This window comes from Cololabis saira, chromosome 19 (assembly GCF_033807715.1).
Source record: "Cololabis saira isolate AMF1-May2022 chromosome 19, fColSai1.1, whole genome shotgun sequence".
Lineage (NCBI taxonomy): Eukaryota > Metazoa > Chordata > Actinopteri > Beloniformes > Belonidae > Cololabis > Cololabis saira.
In genome coordinates, this window is record NC_084605.1 from 19931950 (window position 1) to 19957558 (window position 25609).

The 25609-nt window shown below is 45.0% G+C and overlaps 1 protein-coding gene across 2 annotated transcripts in view; it reads left to right on the top strand.

Moving 5' to 3' along the window:
* The first annotated feature begins 233 nt into the window (after window positions 1-233).
* Window positions 234-25609, top strand: part of gas7b (growth arrest-specific 7b) — a 77063-nt gene continuing 51687 nt past the window's right edge. For both annotated transcript variants that reach the window (XM_061708595.1, XM_061708596.1), the window contains exon 1: window positions 234-566. In XM_061708595.1, the coding sequence (XP_061564579.1) occupies window positions 387-566 (180 nt within the window). In that variant the 5' untranslated portion in view covers window positions 234-386. The remainder of the gene's footprint in view (window positions 567-25609) is intronic.

The window sequence follows — 25609 nt, forward strand, 5'->3', positions numbered from 1 at the left end:
CAGATAAGCTCCATAGCAGACTTCTGTGATGAGTATTTGCTGGACGTGTTGAATACTCTAGTTAATGTGACTCGTAACCTTGCCATACCTTAGCTTCGACTGAATTGACGCCACTGCTGATCACGACAGAAGAATCTTGAAGCTTTTACCTTGAAGGCAGCCGGACGGGACTTCCGGTTGAGGGCGTCGTTGTTTCGTGCAGCTTGCCGGCTCCTGCATCTCCTGAGCAGCAGCAGCAGCAGTAGCAGGACGGAGGACCTGCAGGACCTGCTCACCAACCTCTCACTGGGTTTCACCAGCCCGGCTCGGGACTCCTCCAAAGTTTGAGCTCCTCCAAGTTCCGGACCAGCAGGACTCCCTTGGACCGGGAAGTTTCCCCCCTGAAGATGTCTGGATGTTACTGCAGGAGTTTGTACGGGTTCAGCGGGGAGCAGCACCAGCAGGGGCTGAGCTTCCAGGCGGGGGAGCTGATCCAGGTGCTGCAGGCTCTGCCCGGCGGCTGGTGGGAGGGGGAGAGGGACGGGAACCGGGGCTGGTTTCCCTCCAGCTACGTGCAGGTCCTGGAGGTGAGAACAACTCTCTCTGCTCCAGTATCTCTGTTAGGACACATGTTGAATATTCCCTCTATTTTAGGTTGTTTTAGGTTGTTTTGTATTAAAGTAAACGGTATGTACTTTTTTTTCTGCAAGTTTACTACATTTCCTGAGGTTTTAATGAAATATATATATATATATATATATATATATATATATATATATATATATATATATATATTACGTGCATTGGGCCAAGTACAGTACAGCAGTTCTCCACATCTTCCCATCCCAGCTCTGGGCCACGCCCTTCTTTGGGGGCGTGGCTCTTTGGGAGTTTTGTGACGTCCACTTTCGAAGCACAGCTGATGCTAATGGGGTTCTCTGACCAAAATCGGGTTTTCTACAGCTGAAGATGATTTTTTTTTTTTTGAAAGATAGAGTGGCTTTATTTATTTATTTGACCAACATGTTGTTTCAAATTTTCCCTTTTTTTTTTTTAAATTAACCTTTCCCTACAACAATAATTTAATTCAGCTCATTTTTACTTTAGTTTACCTGTAAAGTTTCAATTCACAGCAAAGTGAAAGTATTCAAAGTTTATTAAGTTAAATATATTTAGGTCTACGTTTATCTGATATATCTATATGTTTGTGTTGCTTTGCAAGCGACATAAAACACCTTTTGAAGTTGCTTTTCATTGAACCACCTCCACTTGTGGTTTCAATCTGATTTGGGGGGAAAAAACAACAACAAAAAAACCCTGAATCACTTCATGGGGTTTTTAGCTGTTTAAGTTGTCAAAAAAAACCAACAATCTTATCTACATACAATCTGCATAAAAATAGCAGCATTGTTTCTATTCATTGTTTCCACATGTTCCCGTGCACCTATGGCACTTCTGGGGGAACATTTGTGATCTCCGGCGTTGTTGCAAAACTTCTGTTTTCTGATTTTTGGAGCATTATTGGCCTCATGTGTCTCAAAATATAATCTTGTTGGGTGGATTTTGGAGAGAACGTACGTGAATAACAAGCAGGTTTTTTAAAAGTGGACTTAGTTGCATTTGCAGAAATACATAAGCTAGTGTAGACTTCTCTCCCATGGCAGCTACAGGTTGTTGGTAGCAATGTAAGCATCGAGTTGACGCTAATGAGCTGTCGCTCCCTGCTCTGAACACAGGTGACATGTTCAGTATAACGCACAATTGATGGAGGGAAAATGAGGCGATGCGTCAGTCGCCACTGCCACTGCAACAGTGTCCTCTGTAGCTCTGTAAGATAACTTTTCAATCACTGTTGTTGCCTGAGATGAACAGGACGGGATTTTTGAGTTAATTTGGAGGGTTTGTGCTGATATTAGGGATGAGATACCACCAGGGATGGAGGACTCTTCCTAAAAGTGATCAAGTATCTCTTCAAGTCAAACAAATAAATCTGTATTTCTCTATTTGACAACTAGAAGTTTTTACCCATATGATGTTTTTACGGTCCAGCGCGCATACAGCTCCTTGTTCAAGTGTGTAACGGCTTCAGATTCGTGCACACACCTTAGAGAAAGACGGCACTGAGCGATGCACTAATAAATAGCTGTCCCGTGCTGTGCTTATCGAATTAAGTCCAACCTTCCCAGCAGCCCGCAGCCTGAGCGTCTGCACACTTCCTCATTCCACAAACATTCCTGCGAACCGGTCAGGTCTCCCGTCTGTGCGCGTGAATGCTCCTTACAGTCCAGTCCTGCGATCCCCACCCCGCCACCCCCACCTCTCGTCCACAAGTGAGTTTAGAAACCCTGCTGCTGCTGCCCTACGAGTCGTTCAAGATCCGCCAGTTTCCCTGCAGGAATGTCTGCCTCTGATGATGATGATGATGATGATAGTGATAGTGATGAAGCTGGTGACACCACCCAGCGCTCTGACAGTTGGTTGTAATCAGTGAGATGGAAATTAGGCGCTACGCCTCACAACAGTGCTGTTTTTGTCACATCTCCACCCCGACTGCAAGAAGACGCAGTACAAGAAGAAACATGAGCGGTGCGTCCTCATTCCAGGTGTGCCGATGTAGACAAAACACCGCCGCTTATCTTTTCCAGAGCATTGCGGAAATGAGTGGACAGGTTTGGCTGCAGGGCGGTGCAAGGAGCAGGAAGACTCTTTAGAGTAATACACCACTGGATAGGCGTGCTGCCAATCGGAGAGATGCAGGAGGTGATGTAGCCGGAGTGACGAGCAGTCAAGTAGGAAGCAGTTTTGCTGAAAAATCTTGTCTCTGTCATCAGCAATTCTTGGTAGTTTTGAATTATAGCTCTTAAACAATCCTGTGTGGTTCGTCGCATAAAGCCCGCCCTCAACCCGATTAGTTTGGTACGGTATGTACCGGTGGAAATCACTGTCATACCAGTGTCATTTCACGAGGGAGAAGTGAATGTCTGGCCGAACTAAACAGTTAAGCAATTCATTTTCTAAACTATCATCAGATAAAGAATAATTATTAAATGAATTAATCCAGGAATAAAACTTAGACTGCAGTCGCATATATGTGCAATAAAAAGACATTTATACTTTCACATTTGAAGACATCGGGGGTCCAAATGTCCCCCATTAAGGTCACTGTCTGTCAATTTCAGTGTGTTTTGAGATGTGTACAGACAAATAAATAAATATTTATTATTATTATTATTATTATTATTATTATTATTATTATTATTATTATTATTATTATTATTATGTTCAATTACGCGGTGAAATCCAACAAATTGAACATTTTCTGTCTTTGACTCAATAATCACGTGCTTTTTCCACGTCGGAGCTCCGAGCGTTCGCTCCTTTGATGCTTAAAGATTTTTTGTGTTAATTTTAGTCGACATTCTCGCCACCTCTGGAAACTTAATAAGCTCATTGTTGTTTTTCTGGTGGGATTTCCCAACGCAAGTTTACCCCCGCCTCACACTTATGATATTAGTTCAGTCACAACCCGCTTCTTTTTCACCTGCCAACCCAGAACACCGAGCTGCAGGACGATATCGTGTAACTGTGTGTGCTGGCGTTTACAGCAACAAATACGAAATTAAACTGTTTCTGAAAATTACTTGTGAAGTCGACACAATACCTGTATTTTCAGCAATATCGCTGAGTATTTCCGATGTTGGTATTGACATCGAAACAACTCTAGCAGCTGATCAATACGTCTGGGAGGCGGCTGTGGTCGGGAGCTGGAAGACGGTCCTTATAAGTATTCAGATATTCCTTCAAATGAAACTGAAGCATGAATGAAATTACAAAAAAGCCTCCTTTCTGCTGCACTTATTGGTTTCCTGCCCCAAAATGTCCAAAGTTGGACTGATTTGAACCTTTGAACACGTGACGTCCAGAGGAACCTCTTGAGAGGTGGTGGGGGGTCGAAATCCTCTTTCTTTCTGCAGGATTAGCTGCTATTTGTGCTCAAGCTGCATCTGTTAGTGATGCATTTGCCCATAAACATATAAATATAACTTGTTCATGAAGATTATTTTGGAGATTGTGATGGCGTTGCTTCACTACTTTGTGTGAAAGCTTGAAGCTCGGCTGTTTGAGGCTACATTGGCGTCCCTATCTGATGTGTGATGATCCGTTTCGTTATCTGAGCCGATAAACAACCAAAAGCAGCTCGTGTTGAGTGTTTGTGGTTTTATGGGCTCTGATCTAACCACCTTTCCTGTTACAAGGAACTGTTCTCTGATCTGAAACGGAACTCATCTAAAAATAATCAGAAGTTGATTCACGGTATTTTCTTGTTCCCTGACGGCGTGTGAGTAAAGAATATTAAACACATGTAGGATTGTGAGATTGGAATCGGGGTTCAGGTGGTTAATGACGTTGAGGAAGAAGGACACAAACTGAAACCGGTGCTTCCCTCGGTGTGTCGTCAGAAAGTTACTGTAGGCCGACGAGGAGGCCGTCGGGTGGCACAACAGAATGACTGATGGTGAAACCAAGACAATAAAAAACCCCAAGCACTTCTGCTTTTCCTCGTTTTTTAGGTGTTTTTGCAGTGACCCCGTCAGGTTGCTCAACTGAGTCAAAAGGCTGAGTTGATTGTGTAGCCGAGCGGTTGCTCGGCTACGGCGCCGACGGCGCGTGTGTTGTCGTCTTCACTGTTGTTTCTTTGTTCTACAAACGACTCGATTGTTTAGAGCAGAAAGGACCTTTTACACTCCTGTTTATCTGTTCGCTGCAGACCAACACGTCATTCTCTGGCTTTAGAGAGCGACAGACCGGATCAGCTGATGGGAGATGGACCAAAACCATCTCCATCGATATCACATATATAGAATATTAGAGCTTTTTAATTTAAAAAAAGTTCGAAAAATGGTTGTTCATCATTTGTTTTGGAAGCTAAGTTGTATTTCAATTCAATTCAGCTTAAATCCTTTTATTTCATCTTAATTCAGTTTAATTCAGTTCAATGTATGGAGTCAATTCAATTCAAAAGAGCTGACTTCCGTACAATTAACCATAATTCAGTTAATTTCACCTTAATTCAGTTAATTTCACCTTAATTTAGTTCAATTCAACTTAGTTCCTTTCTGTTTAATTCAATTCAGTTGAATTGTATGTATTTAGCACCAAAACCAGGACAAATGTCATCTCAAGGTACTTCAGGAATACAGTTTAGTTCAGTTCACTCCGGTTTAATTAAATAATTACAGAGTTGAGCTGCAACAGTAAAACACATTTTAAAAAGAAGATATTTGGACATAAAGGGGAGATTACATATATGTCTGTAATTAGCTCACAGTCCTGGATCAAGAGGAGGTTTATTTAAGAAAAGGTTTAGCCACAGCAACCGTACAACCCTCTGGCATGTTGCCTGGAGACAATAATCGTCCTTCAACAGTCTGGATAGAATAGGGTCTGAAATACAAGTTTATGGTTCGGATGAATCAGAATCAGAATCAGAAAAGCTTTATTGCCAGGTCAGACATAAATCAGACGAGAGAACTTGACTCCGGTTTACACCGATGGCACCATTAATACGGACGCCATAAACTGTGAAACTGTGGTAATTGTTTATATATATATGTATATATATATATATATATATATATATATATATATATATATATAAACCCTGACCACCATGTACCCCCCATGATCCGGTGATCCCATGGTCTGCCTCCAGATCCGTTGGCAGACCCAGGATGCCCTGATATTCCCCCCAGCATTACTGGAGGAGGTGGTCGGGCTGAGGGAGGTCTGGATTAGGAATGGTCGATATTTTACCGTTCATGATAAACCGTCAAAAAAATTCCTCACGATAAGAATTTGTCATGTCGCGGTAAAAACGATAAATTCCCGTTGATGACGTTTTTGTGTAAAGCTGATTTTTGGAAGGAAGGAAGGAAGGAAGGAAGGAAGGAAGGAAGGAAGGAAGGAAGGAAGGAAGGAAGGAAGGAAGGAAGGAAGGAAGGAAGGAAGGAAGGAAGGAAGGAAGGAAGGAAGGAAGGAAGGAAGGAAGGAAGGAAGGAAGGAAGGAAGGAAGGAAGGAAGGAAGGAAGGAAGGAAGGAAGGAAGGAAGGAAGGAAGGAAGGAAGGAAGGAAGGAAGGAAGGAAGGAAGGAAGGAAGGAAGGAAGGAAGGAAGGAAGGAAGGAAGGAAGGAAGGAAGGAAGGAAGGAAGGAAGGAAGGATAAATAAATAAATTCCCGTTGATGACAAACATGGCGGATCTGAGAGTGAGATAGATTCATAGTTAAAAAGGTGGAGTTGAATTGGTATTTTTTTATCGTCATTTTTATCGTTATCGGGATAAATACCAGAAATAATTGTGATACATTCTTTAGTCCATACCGCCCATCTCTAGTCTGGATGGATGGATGGATGGATGCATTATTTGTACAGAACCCTCAGATTCTTTTTGCGGAGGGTGTCAACGGGGCAGGTACATGGATGAATAAATGTTATTGAATGAGTCAGAACCTCAACACAATAAATGAGGTGATTGGACCTCAAGAAGTGCTTAAACTAAACCCTAATGATCTGAACCAACTAGAACTGGCTCTGATCTGATCACCAAACTGATGAAGTCCTCCAGCAGCTGAAGCTCTACAAGCAGTCGAGTCCTGGGGGGACTTAGTAATACCCACATGAAGTAATGTTCTTCGTCTGAGGTTGTATTTGTCCACAAACTTCACCACACGACTGAATCGGGACAAAAACAATCTTTTAAACGGTCAGAAATGCCATCTTCATGATTGTTGCTGCCAGGTTAAGTTTCTTTTCTCTCGTCTTCCCACCGAGACGGCAGTCGTCATTACAGACTTTCAGAAACCAATATTATTATAAATGAAACTCAGGAATGAAATACTGTAGCTGAAAACAGTCAAAACAGTCCAGGACTGAGTGACGTTCGTCACCACTGACTGATCCGTTTGAGCAGCCTCACAGGCTTCGGCAAACCAGGGCTTTATTTTTCTTCCACTGATGGTTTCTATGGCGACCGTGACAACGGCACCAGAGCATCTTGAGTCACCGTGACAATAAGTCACACCAGAGCTCGGCTCATTAGTGCTGTTCATCTGCGGAGGAGGAAATGAAGAGAACATGCGAGGTGAAGCGGGTATGAGGCCAGTTCTCGGTGGCTCAGAGATTTCAGCTGGCGGAGTTCAGGCGAGGACGTTATCGATCACACGGGAGAAAGTAGCGTCAGCTTAATCAATATGACTGAAAGTAAAGCAGTTGCCTCTGATGCCTGTCATCTGTTCAAGTCTCATTAACGTGTTTTTCTCTTTCTAGTCCTTATAAACAGGAATTCTGTAGGAATTAGACATTAATGTCTCGCTTTATATCATTTTACCTGATGTGGCACAAAACAAAACCAAAAAAAGAAATGATTTGATTTTGAGCATCTGCCGATACCGAGGCTCGATCCGATACTTTCTTTACACATTAAAAAAATTAACAAATGCAAAATAAACAGATCTAGGTTGTCCCCCATTTTTATTTTATTAACCTTATTCTATCATTTTGCACTTAAACAGAGCAGTTCTCTTGGAGGTAGCTTGAACAATAAAGTAATAATAATAAGCTATTAACTAATACAAATTTGAATTAAATAAAAACAGCAGCTCAATTTAAAATACCCACCAGGCACGTAAACAAATAAGCAAATAAAAGAGCAAGAGTGTCATAAAGGCCAGTGATGTGGTTTTTGACTGTACTCTTACTTCTTACTGTTCTTTTCTGGCTTAAAAAATGAAATGTTTGTGTTTGAAGTGACCTACAGTCTTCTTCGCGGTAGCAGGGTGTTCATCACACTGTGATGAGACACCAGGCCCTCTCGCACACGAAGTCGGCAAACTTAACTTTTATTTATTTACCTCCGCTGTAACAAACAAACAACTTTATTGAACTCACTTTACGTGACACGGCCCACACTCCGCACCCCCCATGGATCTATAATATTAACTGGATACGGTGCCCAAAATGGCCGCCCATTCATTTTACTTCCGTGTACACGGGCCCATAGAGCATGCGCAGTTGAGTCACTTCCCATCATGCCCCGGGGCAACATCAATGGCACGACACGGCCGTGACGTCACGCCCAGAAAGAGACTTTTCTTTGACTTTTCTGGCCGTCAAACATTTTTGACGGATATAAAGCCCATGACTTAAAAATATAGAATACAAAGATTAGTAATTGCCGGTGATTACAGCTGGAGGTGTCCTGTGAACAGTTTTAGAGGCTTCTCTTTTACTATTGCGGTCTATGGGAAAAAAGCTTTCTGGGCCCCATGGGATTTTTTGTTGCAGTACCGCGGCTGGCCACTGGGAAAAATCGGCACACCTTCTGAGCGCGAGACTGGGGGGCTGGCACCCCCCCCTCACCTATAGAGTTTTTGCTATTAGCCGCGTTGTCACGCAAAATTACGTGGACTCGTTGCTTGTTGATACATAAGTTGTTCAGCATTTTTTTACTGATCAAAATAATGAGAACAAAATATACATCCGATCCCTGATCGGGATGCAACATCCGATTCCGATCAAGTCTGAAACAACGTGATTGACCCGATTACGGATCCGATCGGGACATCCCTAATTAGCATCATAGATTGGCGTGAGCTGAAGTCTGGAAGGGTCACATGTCCAACCGGTCCTGGTCGTTTCTCCCATTTGGTGTCACGTCGTACGCGGGAAATGGGTCATGGGTGACATGACGGAGGCTTCGTCCAGCTCTTCTTCTGCAGTTTGTGGCTGGAAATGTTTCCTATTCCAAGAGGCAGGAAAAGTTTAGCAGCCGCTGCTCTCTGAGGACTCTGTCTAAACGTATTACATCCTCAGTGTAACGTTAGAAGCCGACACCTGACTGGCTGAACTGAGCTTATTAATGTTTCGTGTCTCAAGTCTGAAGAAAAGCTGGAGAGCAGCAGCAGCCCCCCCCCAGAAACCGGGTGGTGGTGTTTAACAGCAGCGGGGGGAGCAGTTACACACTCCTGACGCCCTGGAGCCACTTCTGACATTACCATAACAAACCAGGACTCCCCGACAGCTCCCTCGCCGGCTCCGTGGGTTTTTCACGTGTAACAGCTGCCCAGCTGGAGGGAGACCCCCACCTCACCCCCCACCTCACCCCCCACCTCACCCCCCACCTCACCCCCCACCTCACCCCCCACCTCACCCCCCACCTCACCCCCCACCTCACCCCCCACCTCACCCCCACCTCACCCCCCACCTCACGCCCCACCGCCACCGTCATAAAGAACCTTCATAAGGAACCTTCTTGCGTATATATATGTTTTTTTTTTTTTTTTTTCATCATTACATTACAACATTTGGTATTTTTTTGTTTATGCCCAAAAAAGGAATGTTTTATTGGACACGAGAATAACTTGTGTTTGTTTTTGCCTTTAAATATTTTTAAAGGTATGAAAACATTAAAGTTTTCAGTTATAATTGCATAAATTGTCTATATTTCATTACTTTATGTCTTGGGGTTACATTTGCATAAAATGCTAAAAACCAAATTCTTAAAAATTAAAAATCGAAAAAGACAAAATGGAAAAAATAAAACCGATTTCATACGTCCTCTATTTGCTGCCCTAGATCTGTTTGATAATTCTGCCCCACACATTTTTCTGAAAGCAGTTCTATCAGCATTCTGGGAGGTGATTGGTCCTTACAGCATCATTAGCTGCCAATACTTACTGTTGAATCTCAATATAATACTATATAATATCTCAATATCTCAGCTCAAAAAACAGTTTTAATAACTTTAACCCATATCGGAATTGAATCAAATCTTGATAATCAATTCTGAATCTTAAGAATCGATTCCTGAATCGATCCCGTGTGTGTGTGTGTGTGTGTGTGTGTGTGTGTGTGTGTGTGTGTGTGTGTGTGTGTGTGTGTGTGTGTGTGTGTGTGTGTGTGTGTGTGTGTGTGTGTGTGTGTGTGTGTGTGTGTGTGTGTGTGTGTGTGTGTGTGTGTGTGTGTGTGTGTGTGTGTGTGTGTGTGTGTGTGTGTGTGTGTGTGTGTGTGTGTGTGTGTGTGTGTGTGTGTGTGTGTGTATATGGTATATATTTCTTTTGAAGGCGCTCTTATTTTGAAGCCCATTTCAAGATGATGTAATTCTGTTTTCCCGAGGTGTTTAAACTGGGCTCCGTTTATTACAGCTGTGAATCATCGTGTCATTTCATCCTCCGTGTAGTCGGGGCGGGGGTTGAGGGGTGTGCAGGTTTGCAGCAAGTTGGAAATTACACAGAACGGCCGTGTTTGCCTAATGCGCAGCCGGGAGTCATCTGTGTCTGTTATGAAACCCAGGTCTTGTGGTCTTGCCTGGTGTGATCCCTGCAGAGGAATGCCGTGGGCCGGCCCAGCGCCGCGTGCAGCCAGGTGTTTCCCCCCAGCTCTGGAAAACTAACACCCCCCCCGTCCTGCGCTGATGTCACGCTGAAAAACACTAATTTCTCGTCACAGAGAGTTTTTTTTCTTTCTTCAGTGTTCAACTGTGAAATATCAGCTGTGACGCGAAAACTCCCAGATACCCACAGCCTGTTGTTTTGTTTTGACGTGGAGAAGTAGATTTGTGGTTTTCACACTCGTCGGTTCGGCAGGAGCCGCCGTGCAGAGCAGAAGTGATGCCTCGCCGCGGCGCCTAACACCAGCGAAGCTGTTTCTGATAACAGGACAAATATGAGCAAATTATTTCAAGACTTTACTCCAGTGCAGCTATTTTCAGCTCTACTTTAAAAACCATTAGTATAATTACGGGTATTTTCAGCTCGGGCCTCGAGCTTAACCCGCCGCAGACTTGTGAGATAGTCTCCTGCAGATCTGCGTGGATCCCGGCTCATCACTGGAAAGACCTCGGCACAACTCGCCTGTATACATGCGAGCTGTAAAAACTGACATGTCTCTGCGGTTTCAGGTGTTCTGGTCAGTCAGTCCCACGACAACCTCCCATCACTTCCTCATCAACGATTACTAACACCAACTCCTGTGTCTGGTCGGGCCCCCGGCTGACATCACTTCTCCAAACCCGCTGACTTCATCAAGCTGCCTCTTCTTCTGACGCTTGTTTCACTGTCTTCCTCAAAGTCGGCCCACATATTCCCAGTTCCCTCAATAATGATCTGACTACGAAACCCGGCATCCTCTGTGACGGGCCTCGTCCACCGAGTTTTCCCAGGAATCGGTCGGCACAGGGAGGATAACTGCCCCCTGAACAGGACCGGACCGTGAGACGATGTCGGCCTTAACCAGCACAAACCAGGGCAGGGAGGTGGTAACCTATGGCACCTTTCCACTAGTACCCACTCAGCCCGACTCGACTCGCCACGCCACGGTTTGGCGCTTTTCCACTAGGGGTGGAGACGTGCAGAGTAGATACTTTTTCTGTATCTACTCTGCCAAGGTTCTAAGCGGCTGAGTCGGCTGTATCTGACATCATCACACTACAGGACACCGACTGGTCGGGGGGTTGGAGTCAGACGTCTGAGTCAGGATGTGACATTAGCGAATGAGCGACTCTGACGGCTTCTTGTTCATTTTATTCGACCAGCAATGTAAGCGCAAAAGTCTTTTTCATGATCCAATTCTGAGGTGCAGATGTTCATAAACCTGGTGGCTGAGGAGAGAATTAAAAAGGGATCTAGACGGACGATAAGGAACGACCAGATCTACCAGGAGCTCTGTCACTTCATAGCTGCTCACGGCTACCAACAGACTTTTCAGCAGCGCCGAGACAAACTAAAAAAAATTAAAAAGCGTTGCCGCTTGAAGCTTCACTCACTCTCATTTTTTAACTTGATATCGAACACAAGCCACAGACCGAGCAGCACATTTATCATCTCCTCCAGGTTCTACATCTTTAGTGTTGTCGTCTTCGTTTAGATCACACAATCAAATACGTCACAGCAGCTTCGCTCCAACCCGCCTACTTCTCATCTGGGTGTCTAAAAACAAACAAGGACAAGGCGAGTGGAGGCGATAAGAGGCGTGGCGAGTCGAGTCGCTTTGAGTAGGTACTAGTATAAAAGCGCCATTAGTAGATATGTAGATGTGGTAAAACTAGAGTCGTGTAGATTGCGCCACCAGCGTCAGAAATATTCTGGAAAATGTAAAGGTTTTGGGACCTGCATGTATTTATGTCTGTGCACCAACCAAGCTGAAGTTTTTTCCTGGTGAAGGGGTCCAAAGGTCAAAGGGCAGGAATGAGGAGGCACCTTGGAGTTAGCGCCAGAAATCCAATTCATTACCCCTGATGACCAGCTCCTGTCCGCCATCAAAAATGCCGGTTTTTAATGGTTAAATAAAGATTCAGAGTTGCGGGACCGATGACTGGGTTGGAAGTAAGGGCCAATCCCAATTCTCCTTCACTCGCCCTTCTTTTCTCCACTCGCACTTCTTTTCTTCCCTAACCCCTAAAAAAGAAGGGGGATATTTTAGGGCACTTGAGATCTAGGACACTTGGCTCAGGTGCCTGTCCCATTTCTCCCCCTACCCCTCGTTTTCATCCCTAACCTGATCAGGAAGCTGAGAGCCAAAAGCTGTTTTAATTTCAGCTGTAGCGCTGGCACTTTATTAAGTTTTAATATTTTTTCAGACATAAAGGTAACCTTAAGATCCGCAACCGGGGCTCAGTTTAATCAAATAACGCCTGTTAAGAAATTTGACCCGATGTTTTCGTAGATGAGAAGAGCCGCCGCCCCCGGGGAGCAGCCTCAGCTCACAGCCCGAGAAGAGACGTATCCGCCGGGTCAAGCTGCTGCGTCGTCCCGGGAGAGAAACTCTCTCCTAGGACGCAGCTCTGTTGAGAATTACGCTGGCTGAAATAAATCATTTAGGAAGATGTTGGTTTAATAGATGAAATCTAACAGTTGTAGCTACGCCTGTTAAGAAATTTGCTCCGAAATTTAGAGATTTCTGTCTGCCGGCTCCGGAGTTTGGGTCCGCGTTAAATCGACGCAGAGCCTACGGCGTAGGGTACGGCGTAGGGTACGGCGTACGGCGCGCGTCGCCGCGTACATTCACGCAGACCTTACGGCGTAGGTTACGTAGGCTCTGCGTTGGTGTAACGCGGAACCATAAATCCCTTTATTCTGGCGTGATCTTCTACAACTTTATCTGAAAGTGTGTAAATTACCCAGATAACAGCTGGATTACTTTGTGGTTTCTGAAGACTATTATATCAGAAACATCCAAAACAAATCTGACGAGTCACAGGATTATTTCTCTCTATTTCTCTGAGACGAGTCTGCCTGTTTGCCTTCGGTCGGCGAGTCAAATCGACGCAGAGCCTACGGCAAAAGCATTCTGGGAAATTTTCATACCCCCTCGCTCGCCAAGTCAGCATCTGAAATCCCTCGATTTGAAGGGGCTATTCTCAGCCCCTAGCCCTCGTTATGCCCCCTCCCCCTAGGTGAAAAGAGGAATTGGGACACCACTACCTTCACGGGAACGCGCAAAAGTTAGGGTTAGTGAAGAAAACGAGGGCGAGGGGGAGTATTGGGACGCAGCCTAAATCTCTGGAGCTGCTCTTCTTGAACTATGACTCAGCATATTTCATGTAAGCTCAAAGAAGTGCAGCCGGCGAGCTTCACGGCAGACTTTTGCACATGCCTTCAGGTTTTTACTGGGTGGACACATGGTCGGCATCGACCTTTTCAACCATGGAGCACGTGACCGTATCGAATCTGGGATTCGAATGAAGGGTTCCTGGATGTGCAGGTGATGCTCTGCTGACCTCCATGTAAGGTTAATAATAATAAATGCTCAGTATGGTCCATGTATCAGAATAAGAAAAAAAAGAAAGAAAACAGATCAAACTAGATCGGACCGGACCACATATCAGACGGTACCCAGACTTCGGTGAACCTCAAGAGACCTGAACACTGGAAGAACACAAACACATTAGTTAATTCAGTTACCGGGGACAGGCGGAGGGAGAGAGCAGCGAGATGATGAATGCTCTGAGATAATTGGTTTATGTGGTTCAAAGAGGAAAAAAATAATAATTGAGTTGACTGATAGATTATTATTCCCCAAAGAAATGATGTTGTTGCAGCATAAATTATTGAATAAATGAAAAATCACTTGACAGAACATTGAAAGTAGGAAGTGAAAGAAAAAACTATGATTGAAGAACCCAGAAGCTTCTGTGATCTTTCGTTCCCTGCGACGATGGAGGGGGTAAGCAGCGTCTTTCGGCTTTTTCGTGTTCAGTCGACGAGCTGCAACAAGACTTAAGGCTGAGTTATGGTTCTGCGTCAAAATGACGCCGTGCCTACGCCGTAGGGTACGCGTTGACGCGTACCACACGCCGTCACTGACGCGTACCTCCCAAAAATTGTAACTACGCGTCGAGGCGACGCAGACCAAACGCAGACGAGAGGGCTGTGATTGGTTTGCTTGGTAGCAACGCATTTCCGATTTCCGGTTTGAAGCAGTTGTGAACTTTCAGCGCTCTGTTCTTCGTGTATGTGTGATTTATTTGTATTTTTTATTTTTTTTTGCACAATGGTTTATCTCCATCCTTTTCTGAACCGCGGACCGGTTTAATGTCTGGCAATATTTTCACGGCCCAATCTAAAGGTGTAGTTGATAAAAACTAAATAAAATGACAAGATCGTCATTAAAAACTGTGGTATTTCCTCTATAGTAATAATAATAATGAATAATAATAAAACATAATTTTCGAAAAAATAAAATAATATCATGGAAATTGTAAATTACCTTTTTAATATGAGTATTTCTATAAATGTGTTTTTATGTCTCATTAACGTTATTTAAAGCCAGACTTTTATTTTATTTATTAAGGAGACCGATATTTAGTGCTTTTATTTTGAAGGGGTCTCACCGAGACCTTGTAAAAATCCGGTGCTTCGGACTTTAATGGTAAAAGTTTAACGGCAGTAGAAAGTGTGTCTGAAAGACTAAAGTGTCGGGAGTGCTAAAGTGGAGCCTAACTGACACAAAAAGCACCTTCTGATAAGGATTTGTTTTCTTTGCAAATTTTATGCCGTATTAATGTCCAGCTTGAGTTTGGCTGTCATGGTTACTCATGTATTGTGGTAGCGGTAGGCCTGATTTATGGTTCTGCGTTAAATCGATGGCGTAGCCTACGGCGTCGCCGCGCACCCTATGTTGTAGGTTCTGCGTAGGTGTAACGTGGAACCATAAATCAGCCTGTGTAGCTGTTATTACCGAGCGAGCGAGCAGCTGCGTCGGTCTGTATTTAAGTTAAATTAAACTTATATGAATGTAGAAAGACTAACTCTATATTATTTTATTCCTTTATAGCTCTTACGGTGTGTTTGCAGTGTATTTACATCCAAGGAATAAAAACATTGTGAACCATCAGCTAGAGAAATACATTTTTCTGTCTGTGCGGCCCGGTACCAGATAACCCACGGCCCGGCACCGGGCCGTGGCCCGGGGGTTGGAGACCACTGGGATAAACCATTCAGGAAAAGATGGTGACCGAGTGGTCGCGGGGGGTACTGCACCACGGCGAAATGGAGTGACGGAGAAGTCCGAAGGGTTCACGACGGCGTCACGGTGACGGCGTAGGCACGGCGTCGATTTGACGCAGAACCATAACTCAGGCTTAAGTCCCACGTGAGCCTCAGAGTTGGATGGTTGGCGCTTGTTTGAAAATGTCTAAACGTGGTAGAAACAGGGATGGTAGCGACTCAGATGGAAAGAAAAACCCTGCTGGACCTCTTTGTTGTTGTAATACGCCAACGAGGCTTGAACCTCCATGTTTTTAGGGCCCGAGCACTTACAGTGTGAAGGCCCTATTGTATCTGTAGGAATTTTTATTATTATGGGCATGCCAAGTAGTGGCATGACCATATTGCAATCGTCCAGAATGGCCCAAAGGGCAATGTTGCTAGCGTTTTGCTAACGAGCTAAAGTCGCACATGTCCCACTGCGTACCAGCGGGTGTGCAGCATGACCCCGCTCTGATGTGGAAAAAAAAAAAATCCCCAAAAAATAAAACCCGCCCGAGAAAACCTGAAAAATGAAGCGATAAAATAGTATCTAGAAAAGGTTTCCCTTTTCTTCTTATTCTTATTCTTATTCTTATTCTTATTCCGCACTCTTTTTTCGTCGGTTAATGCGGCCCAAACCGCAACGTGCACCCATGCATGGCATACATCGTGCCTCGATTGCCAGCCAGGCCTGATGATAAATTTGATATTTCATTGTTTGCATTAATGGGCGTGGCCTAATGGCTCAACAGCGCCCCCTAGAAAACTTTTCTCTGCCATAACTTTTGAACGGGTTGTGATAAAGACATGTGGGTGGTGTCATCGGACTCTGTATTGAGTCCTTGACCTTCATTGGCCTGAATTAGCCCTGCCCCTTCTTCTGATTGGTTGTCCCTATTTTCTGCTATAACATTTGAATGGTTTGACATAGAGAGTTGTGGGTGGTGTCATCGGACTCTGTTTTATTACTTGACCTTCAATGGTGCAAATTAGCCCCGCCCCTTCTTCTGATTGGTTGATATTTCATAGTCCCTATTTTCTGCCATAACTTTTGAATGGTTTGACATAGAAAGTCGTGGGTGGTGTCATTTCTGATATGCTTATGGGGGGCGGTGGCCATGAGTGCGAGGGCCCGTTCATCGCTGCTTGCAGCTTTAATTTTTTCTTGTAATCTTCATCTTCATCAAATGTACGAAATGTTTCTGCTCCAAATGGTTCAAATGAGTTCATGTGATTTATCCCAATCAGCAAAGTTCCTAACCCCGGTACCCGGGACTACTTCCACTACTACAGGACGGTTCCTGAAGGCCGTTCCTGGTAACTGAGACGCGAGTCAGTGATCCGGTCCCTGAAGAACCACCCAGAACCCGGGCTAACGGGGGTTTGACTCATGATCATGTGACGAGAGCTCACAGTTGCAGCTGGCCGATTACGAATATGGATCAGAAGAAGATCTTCTTCATGCTCGAGGCTGATGATGAGATCTTAATCTTGAAGTAAACAGTTCAGACATTGCAGGGAAGTTTATGACTTATGCTGCTGCCAGTGAAAACCCTTCAGACAAGGGTGGAAGTGTGAGATCCAGCTCAGGTGGAAAACCCCAGACCGCTCATGACCACATCACCGTCTCAGCCGCGGACTGACAGGATTAGCGGGTCGGAGAAGCAGGGATCAAGTCTTTAGCTCAGATCTGCCTGACTCATGCAGATGCGGGCAGGTTGTCTGGAGTCTCACCGTTTGAGCGAAACGCCCCGGCTGTGAGGAAGTCCTGCTCTGGACTGATCACAGCCAGAAATGCATCAGTTCCCGCGGAGAGCAGGACAGCGGGTTGACGCGCTGCCATGTCGGACCCTGAGAGACGTAGGCTGATAAGATCTACGTCCTGCAGAGAGCTCGGTGTGTGGGAGCGTGTTGGTCGCCGGCGCAGCGGCAGCTTGGAGGAGACCCAGCGAGGCCGGCGAGGCTTGAGAAATCCACATAAACCCGGAGGAGGCGCCTGGTAACAGAGCAGGCTTTGTTAGCCGCGGCGACGCACACACGGGCAGACAATGATGACATGTGTGGTGGATCTGAGTGCGACGGAGTGCGTGCTTCAACACGCATGTGCATCCCTCCTCCCCTCCGGGCGTCTGAAGTGTCTCCACATCTGGGAATGTTGTGCTCGCTCCGGGCTCCCACATCTGCCCCAACCAAAACAACGACTCCCAAAACGACCGTGTCGTCTGACTCTGCCCTCCCTGCCCCTCACGGACTGTTTTGCTTTCTCACTCCTCCTCCAGGCGCTCCTGCCATATCTCAACCCCCCCCCCCCAGCTGCAGCCAAACATAAATGTGAGAAATCTCCGAGTCGGGTTACGAGGTCAGTGTCACAGCCTCCTCTGAGGCCCGCTGATAACGGCGCCGATGAAATGTTGCAGTTTATGTGCAACCGTCCACATCCATTACCTTATCCAGGTTCGGGCTGTGGGGCGGCCTAAGCGTAGTGTTTTTTTTTTTTAATTTTGCAGCAAGGCAAGTTTAATTATATAGCACAATTCAACACAAGGTAATTCAAAGTGTTTTACATCAACATTAAAAGCAGCAAGACACAATTAAACAGTAAATAACAAATACAATTATAAGAAAAGAGGTAAAATAATAAAAAACAAGTTGTTAAAATGTAAGGGCAGTAGAGTACAGCAGGTACATCTCATTCTTACAATGGCAAGAATTACGTTTCTATACGGTCAAAACGTACAAAGACCGGGTCAAATACAGTATTACAAAAGTAATGTGTAACAATTCGTACGGTGAATTAGCAGATATTAGTTTTTTTAAAGTGCGTGAATGTGTATCGTCACTGCCGTCATCCTCCCTGGTTACATTCGACCACTCTAGACCAGGACTTGAATACAGATTTCTGTAGTTTTTTCCCACTTTTTTTCTTCTTCTTCTTGTTTTCCGATGGAGAACAGTCTCCGGATTATCTCAGAACGTCAATAGAAATATTTAAAATCTCCACTAACCGCGTCCTGGGCTAAAATCGGCCACAATATGCAAGTTTCCAGCCATCTTGCTCTTAGCCTTTGATAGCGCTCCTTCAGCTCTGGACCTGCTTTAACTCCAGAAGGTTGTTGATAATTCAACCCAACAAAGACGAATACGAGAAGACAAACTTCTGGAAACCGGGAGGTTTCTGCCCGCCAGCTAAACTCGGTTAGTCGAGTGGGTTATGACTGGTTCAGTTTTGTAGGAACAAAGGCTATCTGGAGGTTACGACCTTCAAAGGAAATTCCTCCCGTATGGAAAGTTGTGCTTCTCTAGACCTCATTTCGTTCGATTGTTTTTAATAGTTATAACATTGCAAACACAGAAAAGCACAATATGACTTATTTTCATAACCACAGACTTAGATTTGTTATGTTAATTAATTTCATGGTAACTTTTATTTTTATATTGGTAAGTCTTGACTGCACCAGAACCAGGAAGAGATTTTCAAAATAAAGCGCCGACCTCACGTCAGTCCGTGAAAGCTGAGCGTGAAACACTTTTAGACGCGATCTGAGCCGCTCATCCTTTTCATACAGTGTATGTCCAAACAAGTATAATAATGTATAAACCAGTGGGGGTTTTTTTTCTTACAGGCCTGAAATGAAAAGAATTGGATGTGTTGTCCTCTATATTAAATAAGAGGGATCTGATGAGGAAAAAATATTAAATATATTTCCACATAATCCAAACGTTTTTTTTTCTGGTTTTGAGTTGTAAGTCTTCCTGTCGTGTCTCATCTTCCCCACTGATCCATGTGTCTTTCGGACATATTGTCTTTAAAACCACGGGTAAACTCGTCACTGATGCAGCCGGGGAGGCGGAGGTTGAAAGCCTTCGGCTTTTGAAGCTCCTGGTGAGAGCCGGTGACGGAGGAAAGACCGCGGTGCTTCCTCCCCCTGTGGGATTCAAGCATCATCTTCTGGCACACAAGTTTTCCCCCGTGGAATTTAAATCTGGCAGCATTTGTCCAGACTTTAGAGATTCTGGTCCTGGACTGCAGACCAGATGGAAACCGAACCATTTAGCCTGAAACTTCCCAGTAACTTGATACCGACCTTCCCAAAACCCGTCCCTGATACCCATCCCTCGCTGTGGCACAACCAGGCATCGATTGGGTTACTACTAGGGGTGTAACAATATATCGTGCCACGAAATTTCGCGATACAAAAACGCCACGAAACGTGTAGTGGAGGTGACAAAGTGTATCGCGATATTGGATTATTATTAATCCATTGTGTTGACTAGAAACGCGCATCCGACCGCGTCTCGACCCACGGACCAAAATCTTCCTCCGCTCAGAAGAAACTAGTACCTTTTTGCGGTCCCGATCACGGGACTCTTGCAGGGTTTTGAGCTCTGAACTTTTAAGTCTGGTGTAGAGTGAAGCCTTACCTTATTAAATTAAACCTTTTTGGGGTTGTGAGTAGGATAAACACGGGAAAACTTCTTCCGAGTTGGAGTGTACTTTAATGTCCGCTCAACAGTGTAGGATTTTAGAACATCAACACAACACCTAGTGCTGTATCACTCCGCCCAATCTAAAACATACTAATCACTACAGATAAACTGACTAGTGTCATTATAGTCCCTGATTTACAGAATATAAAGAATATATTTATAAAATAATGAACCCTGAATTAACAAAATAACCTTCTTAACAAAAATAAATCTCCTCTTACACTTATAAGGTGAGCATGAATCAATCTTTTTTATGATGTAAAATTGTATGTATTTATTTACTTGTATTTATTTATTTAATTTTAGTTGTTACATTTCTGGAAAAGAAAAAAGTCAAGTCATACATGAGAGAAACTATTCAGTTTGTGGCAAAATATTTTTACTTGTATGAAACTGAAGATGCATAATGCAAACCTGACATTTACTTTTAGTTCAGTTTGTGGAAAATGGTTGGCCTGGCTTTCTCTTTAAAACTTATAAAGCATTACAAACTGTAACAATAGGGCAAACGCACAGCATTATTTTGTATTTTGTGTCTTTCAAATAAAAGACAATTTCCTCATGACTACCTCATTCAAGGTTGTTAAAAAAATACTGCTATATCGTATCGTATCGTATCGTTATCGTGACCTCAATATCGTGTATCGTACCGTATCGTGAGATTAGTGTATCGTTACACCCCTACTTCCCAGTAACTTGATACCGACCTTCCCAAAACCCGTCCCTGATACCCATCCCTCGCTGTGGCACAACCAGGCATCGATTGGGTTACTACACACCTCGGAGGTGCTATGAATTCCCATGCAGATGAACGGCAGGAAGTTGAGGTTTCCTGAAGGCCCTCGGCTGCAAGTGCGAGCGGTTGCTCGTCTCTGTGTGGTCCTGTGACGGGCCGAGAACCGGTCCGGGGTGTTCCCCGTCTCGCCGCCCGATGACAGCTGGTATCGGCCCTCAGCGACCCTGAACAGGATAACGCGGTTTCAAAAGTGGATGGATGTTTACGCGAAGTCCGTCTGGGATACGTTTGTGTTTATTCCCTCGGTCGATTCTTTACGCAGAAGTTTCCTCTGCGGAGTTCAGATATTCCCGCCCCGCACTTCTGGGTGGCGGCGGCGATTGGGCGTCCGCCACTCTTGGCATCAGCAGTTTGTGTGTGAACCTCCTGTCACCCACGACACTGGTGTTGCCCTCAGAAAAGGAAGGTGGAGGTATTTATGAGTGGAAAATAGGAAACAGACACTTCCCCTGTCTGCCACACCTCTGTTCCCAGACCGCTGCGAGATGTCGAGGTTCGAGGTTCGAGGTGGCGCTTGTGCTTTGCTCCCGTGTCAGATGGGCCCTGGCTCCCCCGTCTGCGTCTCATCACGGTGGTTGTGAACTCGCTGGCGGCTGTTTACAGCTCCTCCCCGCTGTGTGTACAGCTGGAATCTGTTTGCTTTCCCTTTAAGATCAGCATCCCAGTTTGCAGTACGAGATGACTGAACTCCGCCGCAAACAAGCCGGGATCACAATTTGGTCCAACTCAACGTCAGCAGGGTTTTGTTCAGCGTTCCTTCACGCTCATCCCTGGGACTTTGTGACAAACTTCACCCGACAGCACCGGTCACTTTCCTCTCCTCTCTTCCTCGTGCTGTGAAGATTTACGAGGGATGAGGGAGGTGTTATCACGACACCAGGAATACCACAGTTCTTGGTACCACATTCCTCAAATACCTCAGGAGAAGTGGAAGCTGGGGCTGTTTTAGCTCACCGCCATCAGCAGGCGGCTCATATGCAGGGGACTCGGTCCTCGTGCGGGCGGTCCAGGCTCCGGGCCTGGTTAATAAAGAAAAAGAGACAATAAAGCTGTTTTTGAACCTGGCTGCAAATTAGGGATGGGCGGTATGGACTAAAAAATGTATCACGATCATTTCTGGCATTTATCCCGATAACGATAAAAATTACAATAAAAAAAATACCAATTCAACTCCATCTTTTTAACTATAAATCTATCTCACTCTCAGATCCGCCATGTTTGTTACACAAAAATGTCATCAACGGGAATTTATCCTTCTTCCTTCCTTCCTTCCTTCCTTCCTTCCTTCCTTCCTTCCTTCCTTCCTTCCTTCCTTCCTTCCTTCCTTCCTTCCTTCCTTCCTTCCTTCCTTCCTTCCTTCCTTCCTTCCTTCCTTTTCTCCCTTCCTTCCTTCCTTCCTTCCTTCCTTCCTTCCTTCCTTCCTTCCTTCCTTTTCTCCCTTCCTTCCTTCCTTCCTTCCTTTTCTCCCTTCCTTCCTTCCTTCCTTCCTTTTCTCCCTTCCTTTTCTCCCTTCCTTCCTTCCTTCCTTCCTTCCTTCCTTCCTTCCTTCCTTCCTTCCTTCCTTCCTTCCTTCCTTCCTTCCTTCCTTCCTTTTCTCCCTTCCTTCCTTCCTTCCTTCCTTCCTTCCTTCCTTCCTTCCTTTTCTCCCTTCCTTCCTTCCTTCCTTCCTTCCTTCCTTCCTTATTTTCTCCCTTCCTTCCTTCCTTCCTTCCTTCCTTCCTTATTTTCTCCCTTCCTTCCTTCCTTCCTTCCTTCCTTCCTTCCTTCCTTCCTTCCTCCCTTCCTTCCTTCCTTCCTTCCTTCCTTTTCTCCCATCCTCCCTTCCTTCCTTCCTTTTCTCCCATCCTCCCTTCCTTCCTTCCTTTTCTCCCATCCTCCCTTCCTTCCTTCCTTTTCTCCCATCCTTCCTTCCTTCCTTCCTTCCTTCCTTCCTTCCTTCCTTCCTTCCTTCCTTCCTTCCTTCCTTCCTTCCTTCCTTCCTTCCTTCCTTCCTTCCCGTACATTGTGCGTGGATTTAACGCAGAACCATAAATCAGTTTTACACAAAAACTTCATCAACGGGAATTTATTGTTTTTACCGTGAGATACAAATTCTTATCATGGGGAATTTCTTTGACGGTATATCGTGAACGGTAAAATATCACCCATTCCTACTGCAAATATGTTTATTTCTGCTTGGACTTTTAATGTCGAGTCCTGTGGAGACTGAAGCTCTTTTGAAGCCAACACTCCGGTGGTCAGTCCAGGAACTGCAATTGTTCTTACAGCTGGGTTGCTATCCCAAACAAATCAATCCCCAGTTATAACTCAAGTCCCAAAATTTTGGTTTTGCACCGTTTATTTTATTTGGCTTGGAGACGCAGTGATTTGTTTATTTTTCTTGCAAACAAATACAAACAAAACCCTCGTTTATCACTTTTTCTTGATCTCACAATAACGTCCAAAGTTCAAAAACACAGAGACGCGTGACCACCTCAGTTATTGGTTAGTATTGGGGTCAGCAGCCGGTGCGAGCGTCCTTTCTGGGTTGTAGCCATTTTAAACTCTTCCTGAAAGGTTGGCTGGCGTTGGTCGGCGCCACCCGTCTGATTGGCTGATTGATTCCTCCCTGCATCTCTACGTCCTCCTTCATTAGCTCCAATCCATTACACATTATCATCTGACCTAAAATTCATTTTTAGGAGGAAGGTACACACAGACACTTAAACACGAGCACCCTGGGTACAAATATTGATTCGACTACTGCCTCTTTAGGCCTTTGAATGAAGGTAATGGCTAAATAAATACATTCACAGCCATTACTGCTGAAAGCTCCCTGACGTTACTATTTGCAGCAGGGGACGTAAAACATTATCGACGGTCCTCGGTTGGTCTTTTGCATCCGTCGCACTGATTCGGCGTGATGCTCGGGATCCTCTCTGGATCCGGGTGTTTCCAGCTGGGAGTCCGACAGCTGCTCCGACAGACCTTGACCCAACAGACTGTCCTCTTCCCCAAATCCAGATGTTTCCATGAAGGTCACTGGAGATTAGCTTGCAAACAGAAAACAGGGCCTTCCTTCTTTCTTTTTTCCCCCCTATCGACGCTCAGAGGTTGTAATACTCTCACTCTGTCACAAGTCAGGAGGCTCTGAGTCACTCGGGATGCTAATCTTATCCAGTTATCCAGGCTGTTGATCGCCGAGGCAACGCTGACACTCCTCCGTGCAGCAGGTTGGTGCGTTGGTGCGTTTGTGGAGACCATGTGATGTCGGTGACAGCAGCATGTTGTGACTCACACTTCCTGGACAGTCAGCGTCTCCGTTGCAGGGTTTTTAACCTGCTGACGGATGGATTTGTCATTCAACACAGAAATCTTCCCTAAAAATTGTTCCCTAATGACTGGAACTGCTCAGGATCTGGACTTGAACCCCCGATGGTGTCGTGAAAACTGTTTCAAGACATTTTTAAGGCCTTCTGCCAGCGTTTTTGTGAAGTATTCTGAAGTAAATTAGCTGAAGCGTTGCTCCTTGATTCCAGGACCTGATTCCTTTCACCAGGAATCAGGTCCTGCCCCGAGCCTGAACTTCCTCTAGTCACCTCAAAGTTGGAGCCGGTGGAGTTTTTCCTGTAGCGTTACAGTCCAGGCGAGTAGGTGAACCTCCAGGTTCACTTTGTTGTTGTTCTCACACTGAGCGCAGCGTGAAGCTGGCTGTTTATTCAAAGGCCTTTTCCGGGGGAATTGAACAGATTATTCCTGGTTTTCCAGGCGGGGAGCCAGTGTCACTGAAACAGAAAGACCGTGAGGTATTCTGTTTTCCTTTTAATAAGGAATGCTGCGTGTGTTTGGGAATGTGTGGGAAACATCTGTAATATTGGGACAGACCGCCAGAAGGCTCAGGGATGCTGCGGGATGCGTCTTTCTGAGCATCGCCGTGATCTCAGGTCCTCTTACGATAAGTCCTCTGCAGCTGAAGGGCGTTGAGGCTGTTTTTTTTAAATCCAAAACTATGAGATGAAGAATTTTACAAATGTCAAACAAACTGATTAGGCTGCATACCTCCATCCACGGTTGGGCGGTGCTGCCGCTGGTAATAGAAATCTGTTTCTACTCAGTTCAAATCATATCTGGGATTGGGTTAAAAGTGACGTCTCTTGTAAATGCTGTGGGCGCGTTTGACCCAAGCAATGAAGATCGACCCGTGATACCAGCCAGGAAGGGAGGAAACATATCAGGCGTTACATTAAACCAGGCTTACGAGAGATTAACAGTTATTTTATTCAGTCAATCCAAAATAATCATGATTCATATCTGAACGTTTTGCTTTTGCATAATGGCATACATGCAACTTTTTCACAATAAAAGTCCTACCAACAACAGGTATGTTTCTGTCCGATTAAATACAGAGGGGATTTTAATTTGATGCAATTTAGAAAGTTTTAATACTCAAATTAGTGCCTTCGTGCCTACGTTGGTTGCACATCCTTGGAAACCTGGAGGCGCAAATGTTGGGACTAATGTTTCCCAAGTCCCAACTTTAGCGTGGAGGACGTACAGAAATACTGCCAGTGTTTCTCACTAGTGAATTCCTGCAGAGTTGAGTAAATGGTCTCTGATTCTGGTGGTGTTTTCTCTGATTTCACTTCAACAAAAGCAAAACCAAAACTTCCTCTTGCAACAGGGTCGCCGTGGGTTAAGCAAGCTACAGTCCTCCTGCGGTGGTCGCAGGTTCGAATCCCGGCCTGCGCACCTTTGCTGCATGTCATCCCCATTCTCTCTCTCTCTACCCCCTTCCTGTCTGCAACTTGAATAAAGGGCCACTAGAGCCACAAAAAAGTCTTTAAA